The sequence below is a fragment of the Xyrauchen texanus genome, chromosome 5, assembly GCF_025860055.1.
Source record: "Xyrauchen texanus isolate HMW12.3.18 chromosome 5, RBS_HiC_50CHRs, whole genome shotgun sequence".
Taxonomy (NCBI): domain Eukaryota; kingdom Metazoa; phylum Chordata; class Actinopteri; order Cypriniformes; family Catostomidae; genus Xyrauchen; species Xyrauchen texanus.
The window spans coordinates 53,055,148-53,076,904 of NC_068280.1; the positions used below are offsets into that span (position 1 = coordinate 53,055,148).

General features: G+C 39.6%; 4 protein-coding genes across 6 annotated transcripts in view; 3 read left to right on the forward strand and 1 right to left on the reverse strand.

Moving 5' to 3' along the window:
• trmt10c (tRNA methyltransferase 10C, mitochondrial RNase P subunit) overlaps window positions 1-21,757 on the forward strand; it is a 112,564-nt gene that overhangs the window by 5,111 nt on the left and 85,696 nt on the right. The gene's annotated exons all lie outside the window — the stretch shown is intronic.
• Window positions 1,492-14,739, forward strand: ercc5 (excision repair cross-complementation group 5). The gene is given in 16 exon segments (XM_052126419.1): window positions 1,492-2,247; window positions 2,435-2,610; window positions 2,737-2,852; window positions 4,357-4,458; window positions 4,540-4,594; window positions 4,679-4,822; window positions 8,980-9,181; window positions 9,355-10,245; window positions 10,465-10,676; window positions 10,862-10,981; window positions 12,007-12,220; window positions 12,344-12,488; window positions 12,586-12,785; window positions 12,875-12,960; window positions 13,177-13,575; window positions 13,578-14,739. Coding segments are annotated over 16 exon segments (3,240 nt in total). The 5' UTR covers window positions 1,492-2,159; the 3' UTR covers window positions 13,668-14,739.
• The window catches only part of LOC127643624 (tripeptidyl-peptidase 2-like), a 72,206-nt gene continuing 54,863 nt past the window's right edge, over window positions 4,415-21,757 (reverse strand). The window contains exon 29 of the mRNA XM_052126415.1: window positions 4,415-4,433. The gene's annotated coding sequence lies outside the window, so the exon portion shown is untranslated. The remainder of the gene's footprint in view (window positions 4,434-21,757) is intronic.
• On the forward strand, window positions 14,899-21,099 carry mettl21e (methyltransferase like 21e). The gene is made up of 4 exons (XM_052126485.1): window positions 14,899-15,883; window positions 16,873-17,030; window positions 17,128-17,245; window positions 18,730-21,099. The coding sequence occupies exons 1-4, from the start codon at window positions 15,781-15,783 to the stop codon at window positions 19,131-19,133; spliced, it is 783 nt and encodes a 260-aa protein (XP_051982445.1). The 5' UTR covers window positions 14,899-15,780; the 3' UTR covers window positions 19,134-21,099.

Genomic DNA, 21,757 nt, shown 5'->3' on the forward strand with positions numbered 1-21,757 from the left:
GTGGATTTTGCCGATACAATAACTAAAGTGGTGGAAAAGGCAGATAACAGATTAATCAGCCGATAATTTTTTTTAATCGATTTATAGAATGTTATAAAAATGTTCTTAGTAAAGTGAGACTTTTAACTATAAATGTTTAACTACCCAAAAATAAACCAGGGACTCTTATTTTGAAATGACAGCGACTTGGCTCCGTTACAATGCTCTGCAGTTAACTCTTTACCAAAGTAAGCTTTTTCTATACAAGTATTTCATCAGATGATTTTTGTATGATTATTCACATGCTAAGAAGTTGGAGATACATGTAGTGTGTGCTAACGGGGGGCGTTCCATATAGTCACATTTTTCCTTGCATGCCTTCGCGTCACTTTAAAAATCACGATTTAACTGATCAAAATAACAAAAAGTGCATTGATTTTTCTAATTGTTGATAGTTCCAAAAAGCAACTATCGCCACCGATTAATTGGTAAAAGCGATACATCGGTTTATTCCTACTTGGAAGCATCAGTAAAATGACTTGAAAATGATAAACTAATCACTAATGTTTTGCGTTGTATGCTATGACTTTCCTTAACATTTCATGAAAATATAATAATAATAATAATAAATAAATAATAATAAAGTGTATAGAATACACACACGTGTGTATATATATATATATATATACTTGTTTACTAGTAATGTTGTGTAAAAATATGAATATATCGATATTGAAAGCGGAACTGATGTGTTCGCTTGATGTTTCCGGGGGAGTTATTACGTGTCCACACTGCCACCGGGTGTTGTGAGTGTGATGTGCGTTATTATTAAATATCATCATTTTAACTTCTTTCACATATCAGGTATGTCCGAATCAGCAATATTCACAATTGGTGTTGTCATGTTGTTTAACTTTAATCACAGATAACAGATTTATTCCTCTGTTATTGTTGTAGAATCAGATCTTTATTGCTTCAATGTTCTTTGTTTTGGTTTTACAGAAGCTCTAAACATTATGAACAACTAAAACATTTAGGAGCCAAAAGGCTGTTTTTATTTGCAAATTTGCAGAATATATATATATATACACACTGAAATTTTGCTGGTAGTTATCTAATGTATGGTGAGGAAATATATTTTATTTAACAAGAAAATATACGTGATTTGATGTTAAAAAATAAAAGTTTTTAGAATAAAAAATAACGCTGTAAAAATTTTTTACTTTTTGGACAAATTTCTTAAAATTACGGTTTAAGCAAATAATCAGGCATTCCCAGAAGTTCCTGCATGAACCATTAGATTTAATCATATTTTATTGAAATAGTAAAAAAATATTTTATTAATTTATTTTATTTACAGAGAATTATGGAAACCACAGCTGACCGTTTTTGCTGCAAATTGAACAGGATATATATATATATATATATATATATATATATATATATATATATATATATATATATATATATAAAATATGTTGAAAATGTTCTTAGTGCGGGTAGCTCAGGCTACAAGAGTTTATTGTGCAAAAATAAAAATACACCAATTAGCAGAATAAAGCAAGATTTTGGTACATAACTCTAATTGAAATGATGAAGAAGCCTGAAATACACAGGGGACTCTTATTTTGCAATGTCTACACTCCCCGTTGAGAGTTCACCTGAGCTCAAACCCATTTCCTGAATCTTTTCAGCTGATGCATTTAAAGGGACAGTTCACCCAAAAATGAAAATTCTCTCATCATTTCCTCACCCTCATGTCATCCCAGATGTGTGTGACTTTCTTTCCTCTGTAGAGCACAATTGAAGATTTTTAGAAGAATATTTCAGCTCTGTAGGTCCATACAATGCAAGTGAATGGTGACCAGAACTTTATAGCTCCAAAAAGCACATAAAGGCAGCATAAAAGTAATCCATACGACTCCAGTGGTTTAATCCATGTCTTCAGAAGTGATATGATAGATGTAAGTTAAAAACACGTACATTTGTAAGTCCTTTTTTACTATAAATCTCCACTTTCACTTCTACATAGTGGATTTTGCAACTAAAGGCCGATAGACGATTAATCGGCCGATTTCATTGAATGGGGGCTGTTATCTATTCTTATGTATGTTATGTAAATGAGGTCGTAATAGCTGTATTGTGTGTTTCTGTTGTTCTCAGGTGTGTGAGCAGGTAAGATGGGAGTTCATGGCTTGTGGAAGCTCTTGGAAAGCACCGGAAAACCCATCAACCCTGAGACACTGGAGGGGAAGATCTTAGCTGTCGGTATCCTTTACTACATCAACAACATGATGTTATAATCCCACGGGGTTTTGGATTTGTCGTGGTAGTAACGTGTTATTCTTTAGGGATGTGACATGTGACCTGGTCACGTTCTGAACAGATTTTGTACCATGGAACATTGAATTTCGTCTTCTTTTTGCTGTTTGCATCCATAACTAACCCGTCTCAGATATCAGCATCTGGTTGAATCAGGCGGTCAAAGGTGTGCGGGATCGTGACGGTAATAACGTTCAGAACGCTCATCTGCTTACACTCTTCCATCGGCTCTGTAAGCTGCTGTTCTTCAGGATCAAACCCGTGTTTGTGTACGATGGAGACGCGCCGCTGCTCAAGAAACAAACACTGGTGAGTTTACACGGCTGTGATGTTCAGATCTGTGTATGGACAGCAGACGATGTTTTAAACATGAATCTAAAGGTCAAACAGGGACATGAGGTCAGGAATACCAACATCTTCACATGTGTTTGACAGGCGATCAGGAGACAGCGCAGGGAGGAAATGACACGTGAATCCAAACAGACCAATGAAAAACTGCTCAGGACGTTTCTGAAGAGACAAGCCATCAAAGCTGCTCTGGGAGATCACAGGTGGGCTGCTCATATTTCACCCCAATAATTACACAAATCAATTATAATCATATTTTGCATCAAGAAAACCAAAACTTGTTGCGCTGTGACATTATTTTCATGACAATTTCAACAATAATGCATCTGGACATTATTTGTAATTGACATTATAAATATTTATAACTGTATTATTTAAATGCAATTACAATTATTTCATATTTTTTTCCCATTAGAGAAATAAGAATTTACATTTTTTAGTTTTACATCACTGTAATTAGAATTTGGGGAATTTTCATGACAATTAAACTCAATCCCCCAAAATTCTCATTACCAGATTACTTCTGGATGTTATTTGTAATTCTCATTACCAGATTACTTCTGGATGTTATTTGTAATTCTCATTACCAGATTACTTCTGGATGTTATTTGTAATTCTCATTACCAGATTACTTCTGGATGTTATTTGTAATTCTCATTACCAGATTACTTCTGGATGTTATTGGTAATTCTCATTACCAGATTACTTCTGGATGTTATTGGTAATTCTCATTACCAGATTACTTCTGGATGTTATTTGTAATTGTCATTACCAGATTACTTCTGGATGTTATTTGTAATTGTCATTACCAGATTACTTCTGGATGTTATTTGTAATTCTCATTACCAGATTACTTCTGGATGTTATTTGTAATTGTCATTACCAGATTACTTCTGGATGTTATTTGTAATTCTCATTACCAGATTACTTCTGGATGTTATTGGTAATTCTCATTACCAGATTACTTCTGGATGTTATTGGTAATTCTCATTACCAGATTACTTCTGGATGTTATTGGTAATTCTCATTACCAGATTACTTCTGGATGTTATTGGTAATTCTCATTACCAGATTACTTCTGGATGTTATTTGTAATTCTCATTACCAGATTACTTCTGGATGTTATTTGTAATTCTCATTACCAGATTACTTCTGGATGTTATTTGTAATTCTCATTACCAGATTACTTCTGGATTTTATTTGTAATTCTCATTATTTTCTAACCCTGACACTTTTCTCAATAGATTATTATTTATGTAATAGTAATTATTTTATGTATTAAATTAAAACATTAATATTTTTTTACATTAAAATCTGTATAAATTAAATACAATTATAATTGTATGATTTAAATATAATTTGGATATTTTATCATTAAAATTTGTATAAATTAAAGGCAGTACAACAAATACTGCCCCAAATATAATACTTTTTAAAACTGTATTTTAAATAATAATACAATATTTGTATTTAATATTTCTTCCTATTACAGTAACCAGAATTAGACTTTTTTTTTGCATTGCATTAATGAGCATTTGGAGAGATCTGCTTAAATGTTGTAAAATGAAAATGTAAAAATAATAAAAAAATGTAAATGATTTTCGTGATTAAACTGATTAAACATCTAATGAAATACACAGAAAGAGTAAAGAATGAACGAGCTTAAAGCAAAAGATGGTTGTCAAACGTGTTTTCTTGTAACTTCAGTCAAGAGGCGATTCCCAGCCTGTCGTCTGTCAGATGTGATGATGGTGATGACATGTACGTTCTGCCGACTCTTCCTCCTGATGAAGAGAAAGAGCAGAGCAGGTGAGATGAGAGGACTAACATACATCATCTTTATAAGTGTCCTTCATGTGTCTTACTGTCACACTTTATCTTCCACTATAGTTCAGAAGAGGAGACGGAGAGAGATGAATCTGTGCAGAACTACAGCACATATCAGGTGATTGACCAATCACAGACAGAACACACACGATTAAATACATAAGAAACAAATCAATAATACTGTTTGTGTGTCTCTCTACAGGAAGCCATATATGAAAACCCAAACTCTGTTGACATTAATTCAGAGGAGTTTTCAATCATGCCACCAGAAATCAAACATGAAATCCTCAAAGAAATGAAAGAGTTGAACAAAAGACGACGCACACTGTACCACAAACCACCGGAGGTGAACAAATCTGTCTGTCTGTCTGTCTGTGTGTCTGTCTATCTGTCTGTTTATCTGTCTGTCTGTCTATCTATCTGTTTATCTGTCTGTCTGTCTGTCTATCTGTCTGTCTGTCTGTCTATCTATCTGTTTATCTGTCTGTCTGTCTGTCTATCTATCTGTTTATCTGTCTGTCTATCTGTCTGTTTATCTGTCTGTCTGTCTATCTGTCGATCTTTCTGTCTGTTTATCTGTCTATCGATCTTTCTGTCTGTCTATCTGTTTGTCTGTCTGTCTGTATATCTGTCTGTTTATCTGTCTGTCTGTTTATCTGTCTGTCTATCGATCTTTCTGTCTGTCTATCTATCTATCTGTCTGTCTGTCTATCGATCTGTCTGTCTGTGTCTATTGATCTTTCTGTCTGTTTGTCTAGCTGTCTGTCTGTCTATCGATCTGTCTGTTTATCTGTCTGTCTGTCAGTCTATCTGTCTGTTTGTCTGTCTATCGATCTTTCTGTGTGTCTGTCTGTCTGTCTATCTATTTTTCTGTCTGTCTGTCTATCGATCTGTCTGTCTGTCTATCGATCTTTCTGTCTGTCTATCTGTTTGTCTATCTGTCTGTCTGTCTATCGATCTTTGTCTGTTTGTCTAGCTGTCTGTCTGTATCGATCTGTCTGTTTATCTGTCTGTTTGTCTGTCTATCGATCTTTCTGTGTGTCTGTCTGTTTATCTGTCTGTCTGTTTGTCTATCTGTCTGCTTATCGATCTGTCTCTGTCTGTCTGTCTATCGATCTGTCTGTCTATCGATCTTTCTGTCTGTTTGTCTATCTGTCTGTCTGTCTGTTTATCTGTCTGTCTATCTATCTATCTGTCTGTCTATCGATCTGTCTGTCTGTCTGTCTATCGATCTGTCTGTCTGTCTATCGATCTTTCTGTCTGTCTGTCTATCGATCTTTCTGTCTGTTTGTCTATCTGTCTGTCTGTCTATCGATCTGTCTGTCTGTCTGTTTATCTGTCTGTCTATCGATCTTTCTGTCTGTCTATCTATCTATCTGTCTGTCTGTCTATCGATCTGTCTGTCTGTGTCTATTGATCTTTCTGTCTGTTTGTCTAGCTGTCTGTCTGTCTGTCTGTCTATCGATCTGTCTGTTTATCTGTCTGTCTGTCAGTCTATCTGTCTGTTTGTCTGTCTATCGATCTTTCTGTGTGTCTGTCTGTCTGTCTATCTATTTTTCTGTCTGTCTGTCTATCGATCTGTCTGTCTGTCTATCGATCTTTCTGTCTGTCTATCTGTTTGTCTATCTGTCTGTCTGTCTATCGATCTTTGTCTGTTTGTCTAGCTGTCTGTCTGTATCGATCTGTCTGTTTATCTGTCTGTCTGTCGATCTTTCTGTCTATCTGTCTGTTTGTCTGTCTATCGATCTTTCTGTGTGTCTGTCTGTCTATCGATCTGTCTGTCTGTCTATCGATCTGTCTGTCTGTTTGTCGATCTGTCTGTCTGTCTATCGATCTTTCTGTCTGTCTGTCTATCTGTTTGTCTATCTGTCTGTCTGTCTGTCTATCGAGCTTTCTGTCTGTTTGTCTATCTGTCTGTCTATCGATCTGTCTGTCTGTTTATCTGTCTGTCTATCGATCTTTCTGTTTGTCTGTCGATCTGTCTGTCTGTCTGTTTCTCTGTCTGTCTATCGATCTGTCTGTCTGTCTGTCTATCTATCTGTCTGTCTGTTTATCTGTCTATCTGTGTGTCTGTCTATTGATCTTTCTGTTTATCTGTCTGTCTATCTGTCTGTTTATCTGTCTGTCTGTCTGTCTGTCTATCTATCTGTCTGTCTGTTTGTCTATCGATCTATCTATCTGTCTGTTTATCTGTCTGTCTATCTATCTGTCTGTCTGTCTGTTTATCTGTCTGTCTATCGATCTTTGTTTGTCTATCTATCTATCTGTCTGTCTTTCTGTCTGTCTATTTATCTGTCTGTCTATCTATCGATCTTTCTGTCTGTCTGTCTAGCTGTCTGTCTATTGATCTTTCTGTCTGTCTGTTGGTTTGTCTATCTATCTGTCTGTCTTTCTGTATGTCTATCTATCTGTCTGTATGTCTATCTGTCGATCTGTCTGTCTATCGATCTTTCTGTCTGTCTATCTGTCTGTCTGTCTGTCGATCTTTCTGTCTGTTTGTCTAGCTGTCTGTCTGTCTATCGATCTGTCGGTCTATCTGTCTGTTTGTCTGTCTATCGATCTTTCTGTGTGTCTGTCTGTCTGTTTATCTGTCTGTCTATCTATCTATCTGTCTGTCTGTCTGTCTATCGATCTGTCTGTCTGTCTGTCTATCGATCTTTCTGTCTGTTTGTCTAGCTGTCTGTCTGTCTATCGATCTGTCTGTTTATCTGTCTGTCTATCGATCTTTCTGTCTGTTTGTCTATCTGTCTGTCTGTCTGTTTGTTTATCTGTCTGTCTGTCTATCGATCTGTCTGTCTGTTTGTCTATCTGTCTGTCTGTCTATCGATCTGTCTGTCTGTCTATCGATCTTTCTGTCTGTCTGTCTATCTGTTTGTCTGTCTGTCTGTCTATCGAGCTTTCTGTCTGTTTGTCTATCTGTCTGTCTGTCTGTCTATCGATCTTTCTGTTTGTCTGTCTGTTTATCTCTCTGTCTATCGATCTTTCTGTTTGTCTGTCTGTTTATCTCTCTGTCTATCGATCTGTCTATCTATCTGTCTGTCTGTCTATCGATCTTTCTGTCTGTTTATCTGTCTATCTGTGTGTCTGTCTGTCTATTGATCTTTCTGTTTATCTGTCTGTCTATCTGTCTGTTTATCTGTCTGTGTGTCTGTTTGTCTATCTATCTGTCTGTCTGTTTGTCTATCTATCTATCTGTCTGTCTGTCTTTCTGTCTGTGTGTCTGTCTGTCTATTTATCTGTCTGTCTGTCTATCGATCTTTCTGTCTATTGATCTTTCTGTCTGTCTGTTGGTTTGTCTATCTATCTGTCTGTCTTTCTGTATGTCTATCTATCTGTCTGTCTATCTGTCTGTCTGTCTGTCGATCTTTCTGTCTGTTTGTCTAGCTGTCTGTCTGTCTATCGATCTGTCGGTCTATCTGTCTGTTTGTCTGTCTATCGATCTTTCTGTGTGTCTGTCTGTCTGTTTATCTGTCTGTCTATCTATCTATCTGTCTGTCTGTCTATCGATCTGTCTGTTTATCTGTCTGTCTATCGATCTTTCTGTGTGTCTGTCTGTCTGTTTATCTGTCTGTCTATCGATCTTTCTGTCTGTTTGTCTATCTGTCTGTCTGTCTGTTTGTTTTTCTGTCTGTCTGTCTGTCTATCGATCTGTCTGTCTATCGATCTGTCTGTCTGTCTGTCTATCGATCTTTCTGTCTGTCTGTCTATCTGTTTGTCTGTCTGTCTGTCTATCGAGCTTTCTGTCTGTTTGTCTATCTGTCTGTCTGTCTGTCTATCGATCTTTCTGTTTGTCTGTCTGTTTATCTCTCTGTCTATCGATCTGTCTGTCTGTTTATCTGTCTATCTATCTGTCTGTCTGTCTATCGATCTTTCTGTCTGTTTATCTGTCTATCTGTGTGTCTGTCTGTCTATTGATCTTTCTGTTTATCTGTCTGTCTATCTGTCTGTTTATCTGTCTGTGTGTCTGTTTGTCTATCTATCTGTCTGTCTGTTTGTCTATCTATCTATCTATCTGTCTGTCTGTCTTTCTGTCTGTGTGTCTGTCTGTCTATTTATCTGTCTGTCTGTCTATCGATCTTTCTGTCTGTCTGTCTATCTGTCTGTCTATTGATCTTTCTGTCTGTCTGTTGGTTTGTCTATCTATCTGTCTGTCTTTCTGTATGTCTATCTATCTGTCTGTGTGTCTATCTGTTGGTTTGTCTATCTATCTATCTGACTGTCTGTCTGTATGTCTGTCTATATATCAACTATCTGTCTGTCAATCAGTCTGTCTGTCTATCTATTGGTCTGTCTATCTGTGTATTTGTGTATCTGTCTGTCAACACACCCTAGCCACTGCTCAGCTAGGATTGCAAGTATACAATGAATAAATATCCATCAAACTTCAATTCTCTTTGTAGAGGATGTGTCCATGTACTGAACAGCATCTCATCAGTGACACAGAATGCACCTTTAGTATGTTCCTCATGTGACGTGTGTTTACTCTTCTCTCTTGACCATCAGCGGTCAGGTGACTTCTCTCAGTATCAGTTAGCCGGTTTACTGCAGAGAAACAAACTAAACCAGCGTCTGGAGGGAGTGGAGAAGGAAATGAATCATCGCAGCTCTGGAGGGGCGGAGCAACAGTTAGGCGAGAGTAAAGATCATGACGTGGAGGTCAGACGGCTTGTGTCAGAGAACTCATCACATTACATACTCATTAAAGGTCAGTATGCTGAAGCGTCTTAAGAGATATGTGTACTGCACCGAGTCTGGTGTGCTATAAAGCAATAATGTAAAGGTTTTGTTAATATGTCTGTTTGATATAAATAGGAAATATGGTGTAATTATCAGCCACTGATCACATAAAAAAAAAAGGATTGTTCAATTGTTTTTCAGGGTCCCAAAAGGCCGCTAAGACTCCAGACAGTCGGCCGTCGCCAGCGCTGTGGTCCAGCTGTCCATGGGAAAGAAAAGGAAGACCTACCGGAAAACCTGAGCCACTGTGGCGGCCAATCACAGAAGATGACGAGAACAAGCCTTCCTCCTCCTCCTCTTCATCAGCCTCTAAACAGATGTGTGTTCAGGAGGAGGAAGCGCCACCCTCCCCTCGCACCCTACACGCCATCCAGAGTGCCATGATGGACACCAGCTCTGATGAAGATGATGAAGCAGTCCCTTTGAGAGCCGCACACAGTGGAGGTAGAACAACTGGAGCTGAAGATAAAGATGGAAGTGTTTCACCTCAAACTCTCCACGCCATCCAAAACACCCTCAAGGATGATTCAACAGCCACCGATCTCCACAGAAACAGGAAACGCATCATCACGATCAGCTCAGATGAAGATGAGGGTGAACAGACAGTTGTAATTAATGATAACGAGCAGCTGACCGGAGACAGTGGTGTTTCTCCCAGAACTTTGCTGGCCGTTCAAGAAGCTCTGGGCTCTAAAACGGTCATGAGAAGCTCTGAGCGAGAAGACTCGGAGGAGGTTCTTGGAATCAGAAGCGCCGCTGCTGCGCCGGACGGATCTGATCTGATTCCAGGTGTTTCCTTACAGGCAGGTTCTTTAAAGTCAGAATCAAAACATCAGTCCAGTACGCCTCTTATTCTTCATGGTTCTAAACCCAAAAGTCCAGAAGACACATGCGTGTCAGGAGGCGATGTTCTTCTGAGCTCGTCCTCTGATCGTAAACATGTGAAAACGGATGATAAAGACGATCACATGGAAGAAAAAAACTGTGAGATTGTTGTGAAGAGTGAAGATGATGTGGACAGCAGCTCTGAAGGTGCAGATACACATATTTCAGTTTCTTATTCCGTATTTTTATCCTTAAAACAAGATTGACAGGAAAAGCTAGGTTGTGTAAGATCAGACTTGTATTAATGCTTTCCTGTCTTGGCAGTCAAGTACCACTGTTGCACTTAGTGGGTCAAATTGACCCGGCACAACTTGCCCACAGTTCTTTTATAAATGTATATATCTATATCTGTCTTGTGTTTGTCAGAGAGTTTTATAGAAGTGTCTGATGCTGAGAAACCGTCTGAAACGGAGGAAGAACCAGTGAATAAAATCACATCAGATGACGAGAATAAGAAAGAAAAGGAGGAAGACATGAAAGAGTCGAGCGATCAAAGCTCAGATGTAGATAATAGTGCAATCAACGAGTCCAAAACTGAACCGCCTCCTGCTGTGAGCGAGTGGGAACACATTGATGTGGTAAATAAATGATCTATACTGTACTTAATTAAATATGTAGTGTCTAAATGACAAGTAAGAGACACGACCAAACTAGAAGTCTTTTCTAATCAATGAAGCTGACGACGGTGCAGGGAACGTTCTGGTGTGGGCGTGCCAGTTTGTGTGCCCTTAAAGACTTGTGATGAATGAATGTGGTCCTGTAGGAGGAGCTGGTGCAGTTAGAGAGAGATCTACAGGATGAACAGATCAGTCTGAGAGAGCAACAACAACAACAGGAACGCCACAGCAGCACCGTTACTGGACAGATGTGTCAAGAGAGCCAGGTGTGTGTGAACGTGTGTTATTCTTATACTGTCACAAAATGGGGGCAGAATCTCCATAAGGGGGTGGAGTTACTCCAATTAGGGTTGGGTGAACACACACAGTTACGGGTAGGGTAAGGGTTGGGTTAGAGACTCTGTATGTCTTTGCTGGAGGTTTCAAGTAGGCACAGCTGCAGCCCGGAGATCTCCAAAAGAAGGTGGGGTCACTCCAGAGGGGGGTGGGGTTATTCCAAAAGGGGGTTGCGCCAACTCCAAAAGGGGGCGACACTTCCATACACTGTTTGGGTCTCTGTATGTCTTTGCTTGTGGTTACAAGTATGTATAGCTGCAGCCCGGAGATTTCCAACTGGGCCGGGATCTCCAAAAGAAGGCGTAGTTACTCCAGAAAGGGGCGGGCTATTCCAATAGAGGGTTGGGTCAACTCCAAAAAGGGCGGCACTTCCACACATGGTTAGGGTCTATATATGTCATTGCTGGATACGAGTAGGTATAGCTGCAGCCCGAAGATCTCCAAATAGGGGCAGAATCTCCATAAGGGGGTTGGGTCAACTCCACACACAGTTACGGGTGGGGTAAGGGTTGGTTTCTGTATTTCTTTGCTGGTGGTTACAAGTATGTATAGCTGCAGCCCGGAGATCTCTAAATTGGGGCAGAATCTCCATAAGGGGGTGGAGTTACTCCAATTAGGGTTGGGTCAACTCCACACACAGTTACGGGCAGGGTAAGGGTTGGTTTAGGGTCTCTGTATGTCTTTGCTGGTTACAAGTAGGTAAAGCTGCAGCCCGAAGATCTCCAAACGGAGGCAAAAACTCCAAAAGAGTGCGGCGCAAAATTTAATTGACAGACCTCAATATTTTACATTTGTAATCCAATTTTGTGTTAAAAAAATATGTCAGTTCAATCAAATGAATTATTTCAGTCCATGCATCACACTGGAAACGTAAGGTCAAGTCAAGCACATTGCATTACAGGATACTTGATGTTACTCATGCTTTTGTGTGATTTTAAAGCGTTTTGTTTTTCAGGAGCTGTTGCGTTTGTTTGGCGTACCTTTTATAGTGGCACCGATGGAGGCGGAAGCTCAGTGTGCGGCTCTGGACCGCTCGGATCATACGCACGGCACCATCACTGACGACAGCGACATCTGGCTCTTCGGTGGCCGTCACGTCTACAAGAACTTCTTCAACCAGAACAAATACGTGGAGCATTTCCAGTCTGTGGACTTGCAGAACCAACTGGGTGATTCTCAAACTTCGTCCTGCAGATAATTACAGTATTAGTTGTTTCAGATCTTGATTTTTACTAACTATGTGTGCGGTTTCGGAGAAATAGACAAGCGTGACGGTGTGTCCTGTGATGTAGGTTTAGACAGGACTAAGATGATCAATCTGGCGTATCTGCTGGGCAGCGACTACACTGAAGGCATTCCAGGGGTGGGATACGTCACCGGAATGGAGATACTCAACGAGTTTCCTGGTGCTGGATTAGAACCACTCATGCAGTTCAGGTCAGAAACACATCGACATTACACAAAAGGAGATGTTTAAGAGAAATGCTCACGCTGCTCTTGCCCATACGATGACATTTATTTTGTTTGTCTGTAGTGAGTGGTGGACCGAAGCTCAGGAGAATAAGAAACTGGCTGTTAATCCCAAAGACACAAAAGTGAAGAAGAAACTGAGAAACGTACAGCTTCATCCTGGTTTTCCAAACCCTGTCGTGGCTCAAGCGTACCTGCAGCCCACCGTTGACCAATCAGACGCCTCGTTCAGCTGGAGCCACCCACACCTGGAGCTCATTAAGGAATATCCTTCACATTGTTTCTGATATGAAAGTGACAGAAGTGTTTGTCGTCATTATTTGTGCATTAAAAGTGTTTCTTAACCAGTCTAAAATTCTGTCAGAGTCGTTTTGGTTGGAACAGCAGAAAGACGGATGAGACGTTACGACCCGTTCTAAAACAGCTTAATACCCAACAGGTGAAGTGCATCCAGAATCTCGTTGGTCTAAAATCCCACATAGCTGTACATTCATGCCAATTTGCTAGGACGGCCATGTTGTTTCTCCCATTGGAGGGTTAGGGTTAGACGTCTTTTTCGACCTTGTAAAACTCAAGCAACAACCTGCCGACAGAATGTTGGAATTTCACTCTTGGTCTTCGGGCATTTTGTGACTGTGTCTTTGTGTCTGTGCAGACGCAGCTTCGCATCGATTCATTCTTCCATTTGGAGCAGCAGGAGCGGCAGGCGATCCGTAGTCAGCGTCTGCGCAGAGCGGTCACCTGTCTCAAGAGAAAAGAACGAGAGGAGGATGACGATGAGGATGATGAAGAGACTTCTCCAGCTAAACAGGGAAAGAGTGCGGCCTCCAATCTGTGCCGGGGTGGAGAGGAGGCCCCTGGTGCTGCGGGGCCCTTAGCGGGAGGGTTTCTAGGGTCAGCGGTGCATGTAAACACCCCTACAGACCTGCCGGAGGGCGGAGTTTCTCATGACAGGATGCTGATGTCATCGGGGGCGGAGTCAAGCAGCTCCAGCTCAGAGGATGATGTGGAACGTGGGCGGGGTGTTGTTATGGTGACGGCGCGATCCGTGTTCGAGGGGACAACAAGAGGAAGACGAACAGGGCGAGGAGGAGGAGGAAGAGGGAGAGGAAGGAGCAAAAACGAATGACAACAAACATATTATAAGTGATTAATTATGGTGCTGTGCAATTAAGATCCAGCATAATGGACCCTCTTCATATAACCCATAAGGGCAATATTTGTCAACTCAACTCAAAATGTTGTTTTTGATAAGTGTGTTTACTGCTGAAAGATAAACATAAATTAATATTAAAGCCAAAATATTAAATGCCATGGATCAATATCTACTGAGTAATGCATTATTTTGTAGAGGGGATCAAAATGCAAATTTTCCCCTACAGCTCAAACTACAGCTAAAAAAAAATAACCTTGGAAAGATGTCAGTGTCATTATTTTATTTGTACACAGAGATCGGTAGATCTATTACTCAAATCAGTTGACTTCAGCACCCCTTGGTGCATTATATGCAAACGGGGTGAGTCCAAAAATGGGACAAAACACTTTTTTTGTGCTGTTTTTCCCAAATTGAAGTGCCTATAATTCCAGAATTATGAAATATATCTTAATATACATTCAGATTCTGGTTCAAAACAAACTTTAATTGTTATATCTTCATTCGTAAGACCCTAAATGGTTATATCCCGGAGATATGGGGCTCTCAACGCGTCTCCATTCATAAATTTGACCCATTGATAATGGTTGAGAACCAAATGTAGGTCACATGGTAGGAAGATCATTTTTCATGTCCAACAAAAAGTTCTTAAGTACAAATAATGTTGATATCAGAAATGTACCTTTTATTTATTCACATTAAAACAATAATGTCACAGCAGGGTAAATGTTAAAATGTACATTACATTATTAAAAAATGAAAATGTATAAATAAGGCGGAAACACATCACAGGCTGTGAAAAGGGTCCATCGTTTCATAAATGCAACAATGTAAAATAGTCAAATCAAGTATCTCTTTTTGACACATTATTTCAGATCTCATTCCTTCTTTAAACTGAATCTTCCAAACTATTCCAACATACTGTATGAACTGTTTTTACCTTTAGATGAATATGCAAGAATGTTTTTCCTTTACACAAAGAACAATAAAATTGCCAATTCAAATCTAAACTTATTTGTACTTTGCTTTTTATAATACAAATCATCCTAAAGCAACTTTACTATTTATATACGTATTGTGACATAAGAAACATATGATATAACAGATTATAAAAAGAGAAATGTACAATAGTGCAATAATGTTGTTTGCATATTTTATATACAGATATCCTGTTATGTGCAGGTGATGTAATGTGTTGAAGAAGAGGTTGGATATGTTAAAGAATATAAGTTAAATATGAATATAAGTAGGAATGGATGGATTGAATGTTGCACATGCGAAAGCTAATGCTGTGTTTCCTAGTGGTATGACCTCCAGAGAGCGTTTACAGGGGGAATAACAAAGGGCCTAACACTGAGCCTTGCGGCACACCATATATTCTCTTTGAGCTATTTAAATGGTCTGCATTTATATAGCGCTTTTTTAACCTTGGCGGTTAATTAACCTTAACTGTGACTCATTAGCCCATTCACACACACACACACACACCAATGGCGGCAGAACTGCATGTAAGGTGCTAGCCTGCCATTGGGAGCAACTTGGGGTTCAGTGTCTTGCCCAAAGACACTTCGGCATGTGGAGTCATGTTGGCCGGGTATCGAACCGCCAAACATGCGATTTGTGGCCAACCCGCTGTACCACCTGAGCCACAGCCGCCCCATTTAAGTAGTAAACCTCACCCTCAAGGTGCCCCCAACACAGATATCTATTGGATACGGTCACTGCATTGCTCTATAATATCTAGATCCCCTCAGCTGCTCATCGCTCATGATTGAAGAGTGTTACCTTGATCTGAACCAAAACACAATCTGAATACCTGCTTCAAGAACTCGATCCACAGATTCACTATTTCATCTCTCAGTTATGTTAAGTCGTAATCTGGGAAATGTGTGTGTGTGTGTGTGAGAGCCAGTGAGGGATTCCTGGCCTTGGAGTGTCTTGTTTACTCTTCCACTATATATCAGTCCCACTGGATCAGACGGGATCCCATTTTTGGCTGACCTGCATTTTCCCTGCAGCTGCCACCGTCACTTATCTGAAACCCAAAGTAGCTTGTTCAAGTGTGACACTAATGTTGGACTGCGATTGTAAAGTAGAGAGAGACCAATGAGGGGAAATAGACGACAGCAGTTTGAAATTGCACTTATAAGGAATAAACGTTATCAGATGCAAGAACCAGAAATGGATCAGGATGAAAACAATATCCAGGGTGGGTGTAAATAATCTGTTTTCATTCTTCACTTAATAGTTTCTAGTCAAATACACAAACGTTCTCAGTCATATATGTGGTATTGGAACGTCTTTATATATAGCACAGAAAACACGTACAGACAATCCAATCGTTTCTACATTAAGTGCGGTTAAATAAACGTGGTGCATGACTACTAATGTCTTTCCTTTTTGTAAGATTTGTAAGTCTGCTGCTAAATTTACATGCCGACAAAATATGCATTCTTAGCTAATGTTGTCTCTGATTAAACAAGCATACTACCATCTGTGTTGTGTTAATGCTCACCTCCGCACTCTAAGCCGTGTGCTCAATATGTGGTTATGATCATATAATGGCATCTGCCTCTCTTACGTAATGCCACAGCTGTCAGCGTGGGCACATCAGGACAGCCAAAGAAGTTCTGGATTGACTGGATCTCCACTACACTATAAAATCTGTAGATACAATCACTGGACGAGCTACATACAGTGATCCAAGTATTGTGCAATGGTGCTACAAATAGGCCTAAAATTGTCCTTTTATAACACAGTATTGGTCTAATGGATCAGCTCCAGAAAATGTTGTTTGCACACCTCACAAGTTTAAACTAAATATTATATAGGGTAACAGGGAAGAAGATTTAGCCTAAATGAAGCCAACACTCAGTAGGGGCAAGTAACTTTGGGACCAAATGCTGGTTTATCGTTCATTTGGGCTAAATAGTTATAATTAAAGGTTATTTGTCTTACAATAACTTTAGTAACGGGGTAGAATGTTTGAGCGTGACAAATGCAATCAACAAAACAATGTGTTGAAATTTAGGAAATCTTTGTACCCTATTCATGGGACAAACGCATGTGCATGGTTTTGTCAAAGTTTGACATGTACATGCAACTTTCTGGTAGCCTAAAAAATACATGTAATTGACATCTCAATCCATTATTGATATTAATATTGATATTAATGTGTATTGCACATTGTGTTTGCAGAAGTCAGCCCAGATAGTGAACTGGCAGCAGCAATTATGAAGAGGCAGTTTCGCCCGTCTCTTATTAAAACAGAAGCGTGGGAAGGGTACACCTTTGCTGACATGGAGATTAAAATCAAAGAGTCAACGGACTGCTACGGCGCCGTACTCTGGCCCTCGGTACGTTTCAGTGACGCTTAAACCGTGTTCACGGATATCATTCAGATTGGCATGTAAAAACAGGACTAGAGTTATCAGTTTGTGATTGTGTTTTCAGGCGATGGTGTTGTGTCATTTCCTCGACACTCACCGCGACGAATATAACCTCATGGATAAGAACATTATTGAACTAGGAGCTGGGACCGGTCTTGTTACCATAGTAACCAGCCTTCTAGGTGAGCGAGATACATCATGTTTTGTTGTAAATGAAGTCCGAAAAACGGTGTACTCTTGTGGTATCTGATATTAAAACCATTTTAATAAAAGGTATTAAATCAAATATTACTGTAGTATCCAACCAACCACTGTTATACCATGATACTTTGATATACACTCACCTAAAGGATTATTAGGAACACCTGTTCAATTTCTCATTAATGTGATTATCTAATCAACCAATCACATGGCAGTTGCTTCAATGCATTTAGGGGTGTGGTCCTGGTCAAGACAATCTCCTGAACTCCAAACTGAATGTCAGAATGGGAAAGAAAGGTGATTTAAGCAATTTTGAGCGTGGCATGGTTGTTGGTGCCAGACGGGCCGGTCTGAGTATTTCACAATCTGCTCAGTTACTGGGATTTTCACGCACAACCATTTCTAGGGTTTACAAAGAATGGTGTGAAAAGGGAAAAACATCCAGTATGCGGCAGTCCTGTGGGCTGAAAATGCCTTGTTGATGCTAGAGGTCAGAGGAGAATGGGCCGACTGATTCAAGCTGATAGAAGAGCAACTTTGCCTGAAATAACCACTCGTTACAACCGAGGTATGCAGCAAAGCATTTGTGAAGCCACAACACGCACAACCTTGAGGCGGATGGGCTACAACAGCAGAAGACCCCACCGGGTACCACTCATCTCCACTACAAATAGGAAAAAGAGGCTACAATTTGCAAGAGCTCACCAAAATTGGACAGTTGAAGACTGGAAAAATGTTGCCTGGTCTGATGAGTCTCGATTTCTGTTGAGACATTCAGATGGTAGAGTCAGAATTTGGCGTAAACAGAATGAGAACATGGATCCATCATGCCTTGTTACCACTGTGCAGGCTGGTGGTGGTGGTGTAATGCTGTGGGGGATGTTTTCTTGGCACACTTTAGGCCCCTTAGTGCCAATTGGGCATCGTTTAAATGCCACAGCCTACCTGAGCATTGTTTCTGACCATGTCCATCCCTTTATGGCCACCATGTACCCATCCTCTGATGGCTACTTCCAGCAGGATAATGCACCATGTCACAAAGCTCGAATCATTTCAAATTGGTTTCTTGAACATGACAATGAGTTCACTGTACTAAAATGGCCCCCACAGTCACCAGATCTCAACCCAATAGAGCATCTTTGGGATGTGGTGGAACGGGAGCTTCGTGCCCTGGATGTGCATCCCACAAATCTCCATCAACTGCAAGATGCTATCCTATCAATATGGGCCAACATTTCTAAAGAATGCTTTCAGCACCTTGTTGAATCAATGCCACGTAGAATTAAGGCAGTTCTGAAGGTGAAAGGGGGTCAAACACAGTATTAGTATGTGTTCCTAATAATCCTTTAGGTGAGTGTATATCATGGTAATGAAAGATTACCATATTCATTTACCACGTGTTGTCTTCATGGTAGTGTCCAAACCACTAACAACATGTACTCTTGGTACTCTTCTCCATCTCCAGGAGCAAAAGTGACATCCACAGACCTGCCAGATATTCTGAGTAACCTGAGACACAATGTGAACCGTAACACCAGGGGGCGCTGTCGCCATCAGCCGCAGGTGACTGAACTCAGTTGGGGCCAAAATCTGGAGGAAAGCTTCCCACGTGTGTCCCATCGGTACGATTACATCATTGCGGCGGATGTTGTGTACGGACATCCTTACCTCAACGAACTCCTGGACACCTTCTTGCACCTGTGCTCCGACAACACCGTGATCTTATGGGCCATGAGGTTCCGTCTGGACCCAGAGAACAGATTTGTGGACACATTTGAGAAACATTTTCACCTGCAAGAACTCTACGATCTGCCCAGTCTGCACATAAAGCTGTACAGTGCACGCAAAAGGCGCAAAGACACATCATAAGAGTGCATTTGAAACTGGAATTGGACTGTTTACATCTTTAAAGCAGGACCGGTTCTAAGATCGGGGGGGATTTTTAACTTAAGGGTGGGCTCGTGGTTGTCTCTTCATCTGACCGGGAAAGGGATTTCAGAAGTTTCTGGGAGGGCACAAGTAAAATCGGTCATGCTTAAAGTCAACATAAAAATCAAAATGGACTCTATTTGCTTTCTTAATAACGTTCTTGGTCTTAATATTTTATAGACTAATTCATAATGACCAGTCTGATCTCATGAAATGTACGTAATATTGGCAACATTTTTGCAAACCAAAAGTACGTTCGGCTGCAGGTTCCCAGTGAAATGTCCAGCGGGGGGCGCCAGAAGTGAGTTAATGTAATCAGACGATGTTTTTAAGGTGAATTATAGATGGGGGTTTTAATGAGTAAAACGTAATTCCCTTACTTAAAACGTAACTTTAACCTAACCGATAGTGTCTTAAAAGATAAATGTGAGCATTTGTGTTACTAAAAATAACAAAATAAGGCATCAAAACATTCGCATTGAAAATTAGCGCCCCCTAGAGGTAACGGTGTAGAATTATTTGTATAAAAGTCCTTCACATTGAACATAAATGGATAAGTCATATATCAAATGAAAGCCCTCAATCTCAGGATTGTGACTGTATAGTTTATTTTGTTGCACTAATACCACAGTTTGAAATATTTTCAAAAGAATCACAAAGTGAAATTTGATTTCGGTAAGTCATCAAATAGAAACATATCTTTTATGCTCCGATAACTGATGCTTTTAGCCAAAAATAGCCCAAAAATGTATATTTACTTTTACCTTAGAAAGTTTTCTAAAACATTATCATGCATTGTTTACTCGTCTGTGAGCTTGTGTGAATAATCCAATGTTATATCTTAGATGTCCAGAACAAAATATGCCATCCGGAAGGAAAAGCATGCTTAACAAATCAACATAAAAATATCAGTTAGAATATTTATTATAACTATTATGAAATGTTATATCAATGCAAAGGGGATGATCTCAGCTTTCTAATGACACCTATATTGAGCTTGTAGATTAGACTGAATGGGTATAATGTGTTAGAGCGCCCCCTACAGTTCACATCTGTGAGGGGTATAATGTGTTAGAGCGCCCCCTACAGTTCACATCTGTGAGGGATATAATGTGTTAGAGCCCCCTACAGTTCACATCTGTGAGGGGTATAATGTGTTAGAGCGCCCCCTACAGTTCACATCTGTGAGGGGTATAATGTGTTAGAGCGCCCCCTACAGTTCACATCTGTGAGGGATATAATGTGTTAGAGCGCCCCCTACAGTTCACATCTGTGAGGGGTATAATGTGTTAGAGCGCCCCCTATAGTTCACATCTGTATATTGTGATAGAGAACAAATATATTTTTCTAGTGTTTTCTGCCACCTAGTGGAACACAATGTGAGCAAACAGAACCAGAATTACATGTTTACAAAGTTACAACAACAACAAACCTGTTTATCATAAGATTATAAACACATGCAATATTATTTATGAATAATTTGAGTCTTTTTTTAAGTGGGCGGTTCTGTGAAAAATTTGACCAATTTTTTGCAATTAGTCCACAGTATGTGTGAATAGTGAGCTATTAAATTGGAGTTTAAGGGGTTAATCAATGCCTACACTTAAACAACAGAGTTTTCAATATCAACCTAACATTGACCGAAGCAACCACATTATATTGCGCCGTTGCTATGGCACTTTTACTTTCACTTTCGTTTCGAGCATTCTTTTGACCCGCGGACTTCCGAGTCATCAGGTGAGCTACCGCGCAAGCGCATTGTAATAACTATGTAAATGTGTGTCTGTATTGCAAGTGTTAAAATCTATAGTTTTCAAATTGTGTTATAGTAAAAGTGTTTTGACATAATAAAAAAAATGTGTGTTTATAAGGTCATAAACAGTCACAGTCAGTGTTGGGGAGTAACAGAATACATGTAATGGGATTACGTATTTCAAATACTAAAAATTACTAACTGTATTTCACTACAGTTACAATATAAATCATTGGTAATCAGAATACGGTTACATTCAGAGATTACTTTGCATTTTAATTAGTTTAATTGAATATTTAGGCTGTTCAGGTGGAAACATTTATCCATGTAAATGATGCGATCAGCGCTTGTACAGCGGTGAAACACTTATGATGCGTTACATTCCTACGGGCGCTTTCACGCTGTTGCACGTGAAATATGACGTCATTCAGAAACTTTCCTTTGGGAGCTTAATAGAGGAGCGACATCGTGTTTCTACCGTTGAACAAAAAACACAAACAGATAAATCCAGTTAATACACGATTACAAGCCTCGTTAATGTTGTTTATGCGGTTAGGGTGTTTGTACTAGAGATGCTAACAAATGTAGCATTAAACATCGTATAGAAAGCTACAAATAATCTATTTTCTGCCTCATTATATGAACACAATCCACATACGATCATTAAAGGATGTCGTTGTTTTCACTCTGTGGGGGTTTGAAGTTTGGAGCAGCACAAATAGTACATTTTTATGTGAACATTTAGCTTTATGCTAAGCTAAAATGCTATTTATTACCTTTACATGCATCTGTTGCCAGACTCGATTATATT

Excerpts from the sequence above, each read along its gene's own strand:
- mettl21e (XM_052126485.1), top strand. The coding sequence starts at position 15,781 with ATGAGGGGAAATAGACGACAGCAGTTTGAAATTGCACTTATAAGGAAT. Across the intron at positions 15,884-16,872 it reads GGATGAAAACAATATCCAGG|AAGTCAGCCCAGATAGTGAA; the intron begins GTGGGTGTAAAT and ends TTGTGTTTGCAG. Across the intron at positions 17,031-17,127 it reads GCGCCGTACTCTGGCCCTCG|GCGATGGTGTTGTGTCATTT; the intron begins GTACGTTTCAGT and ends TTGTGTTTTCAG.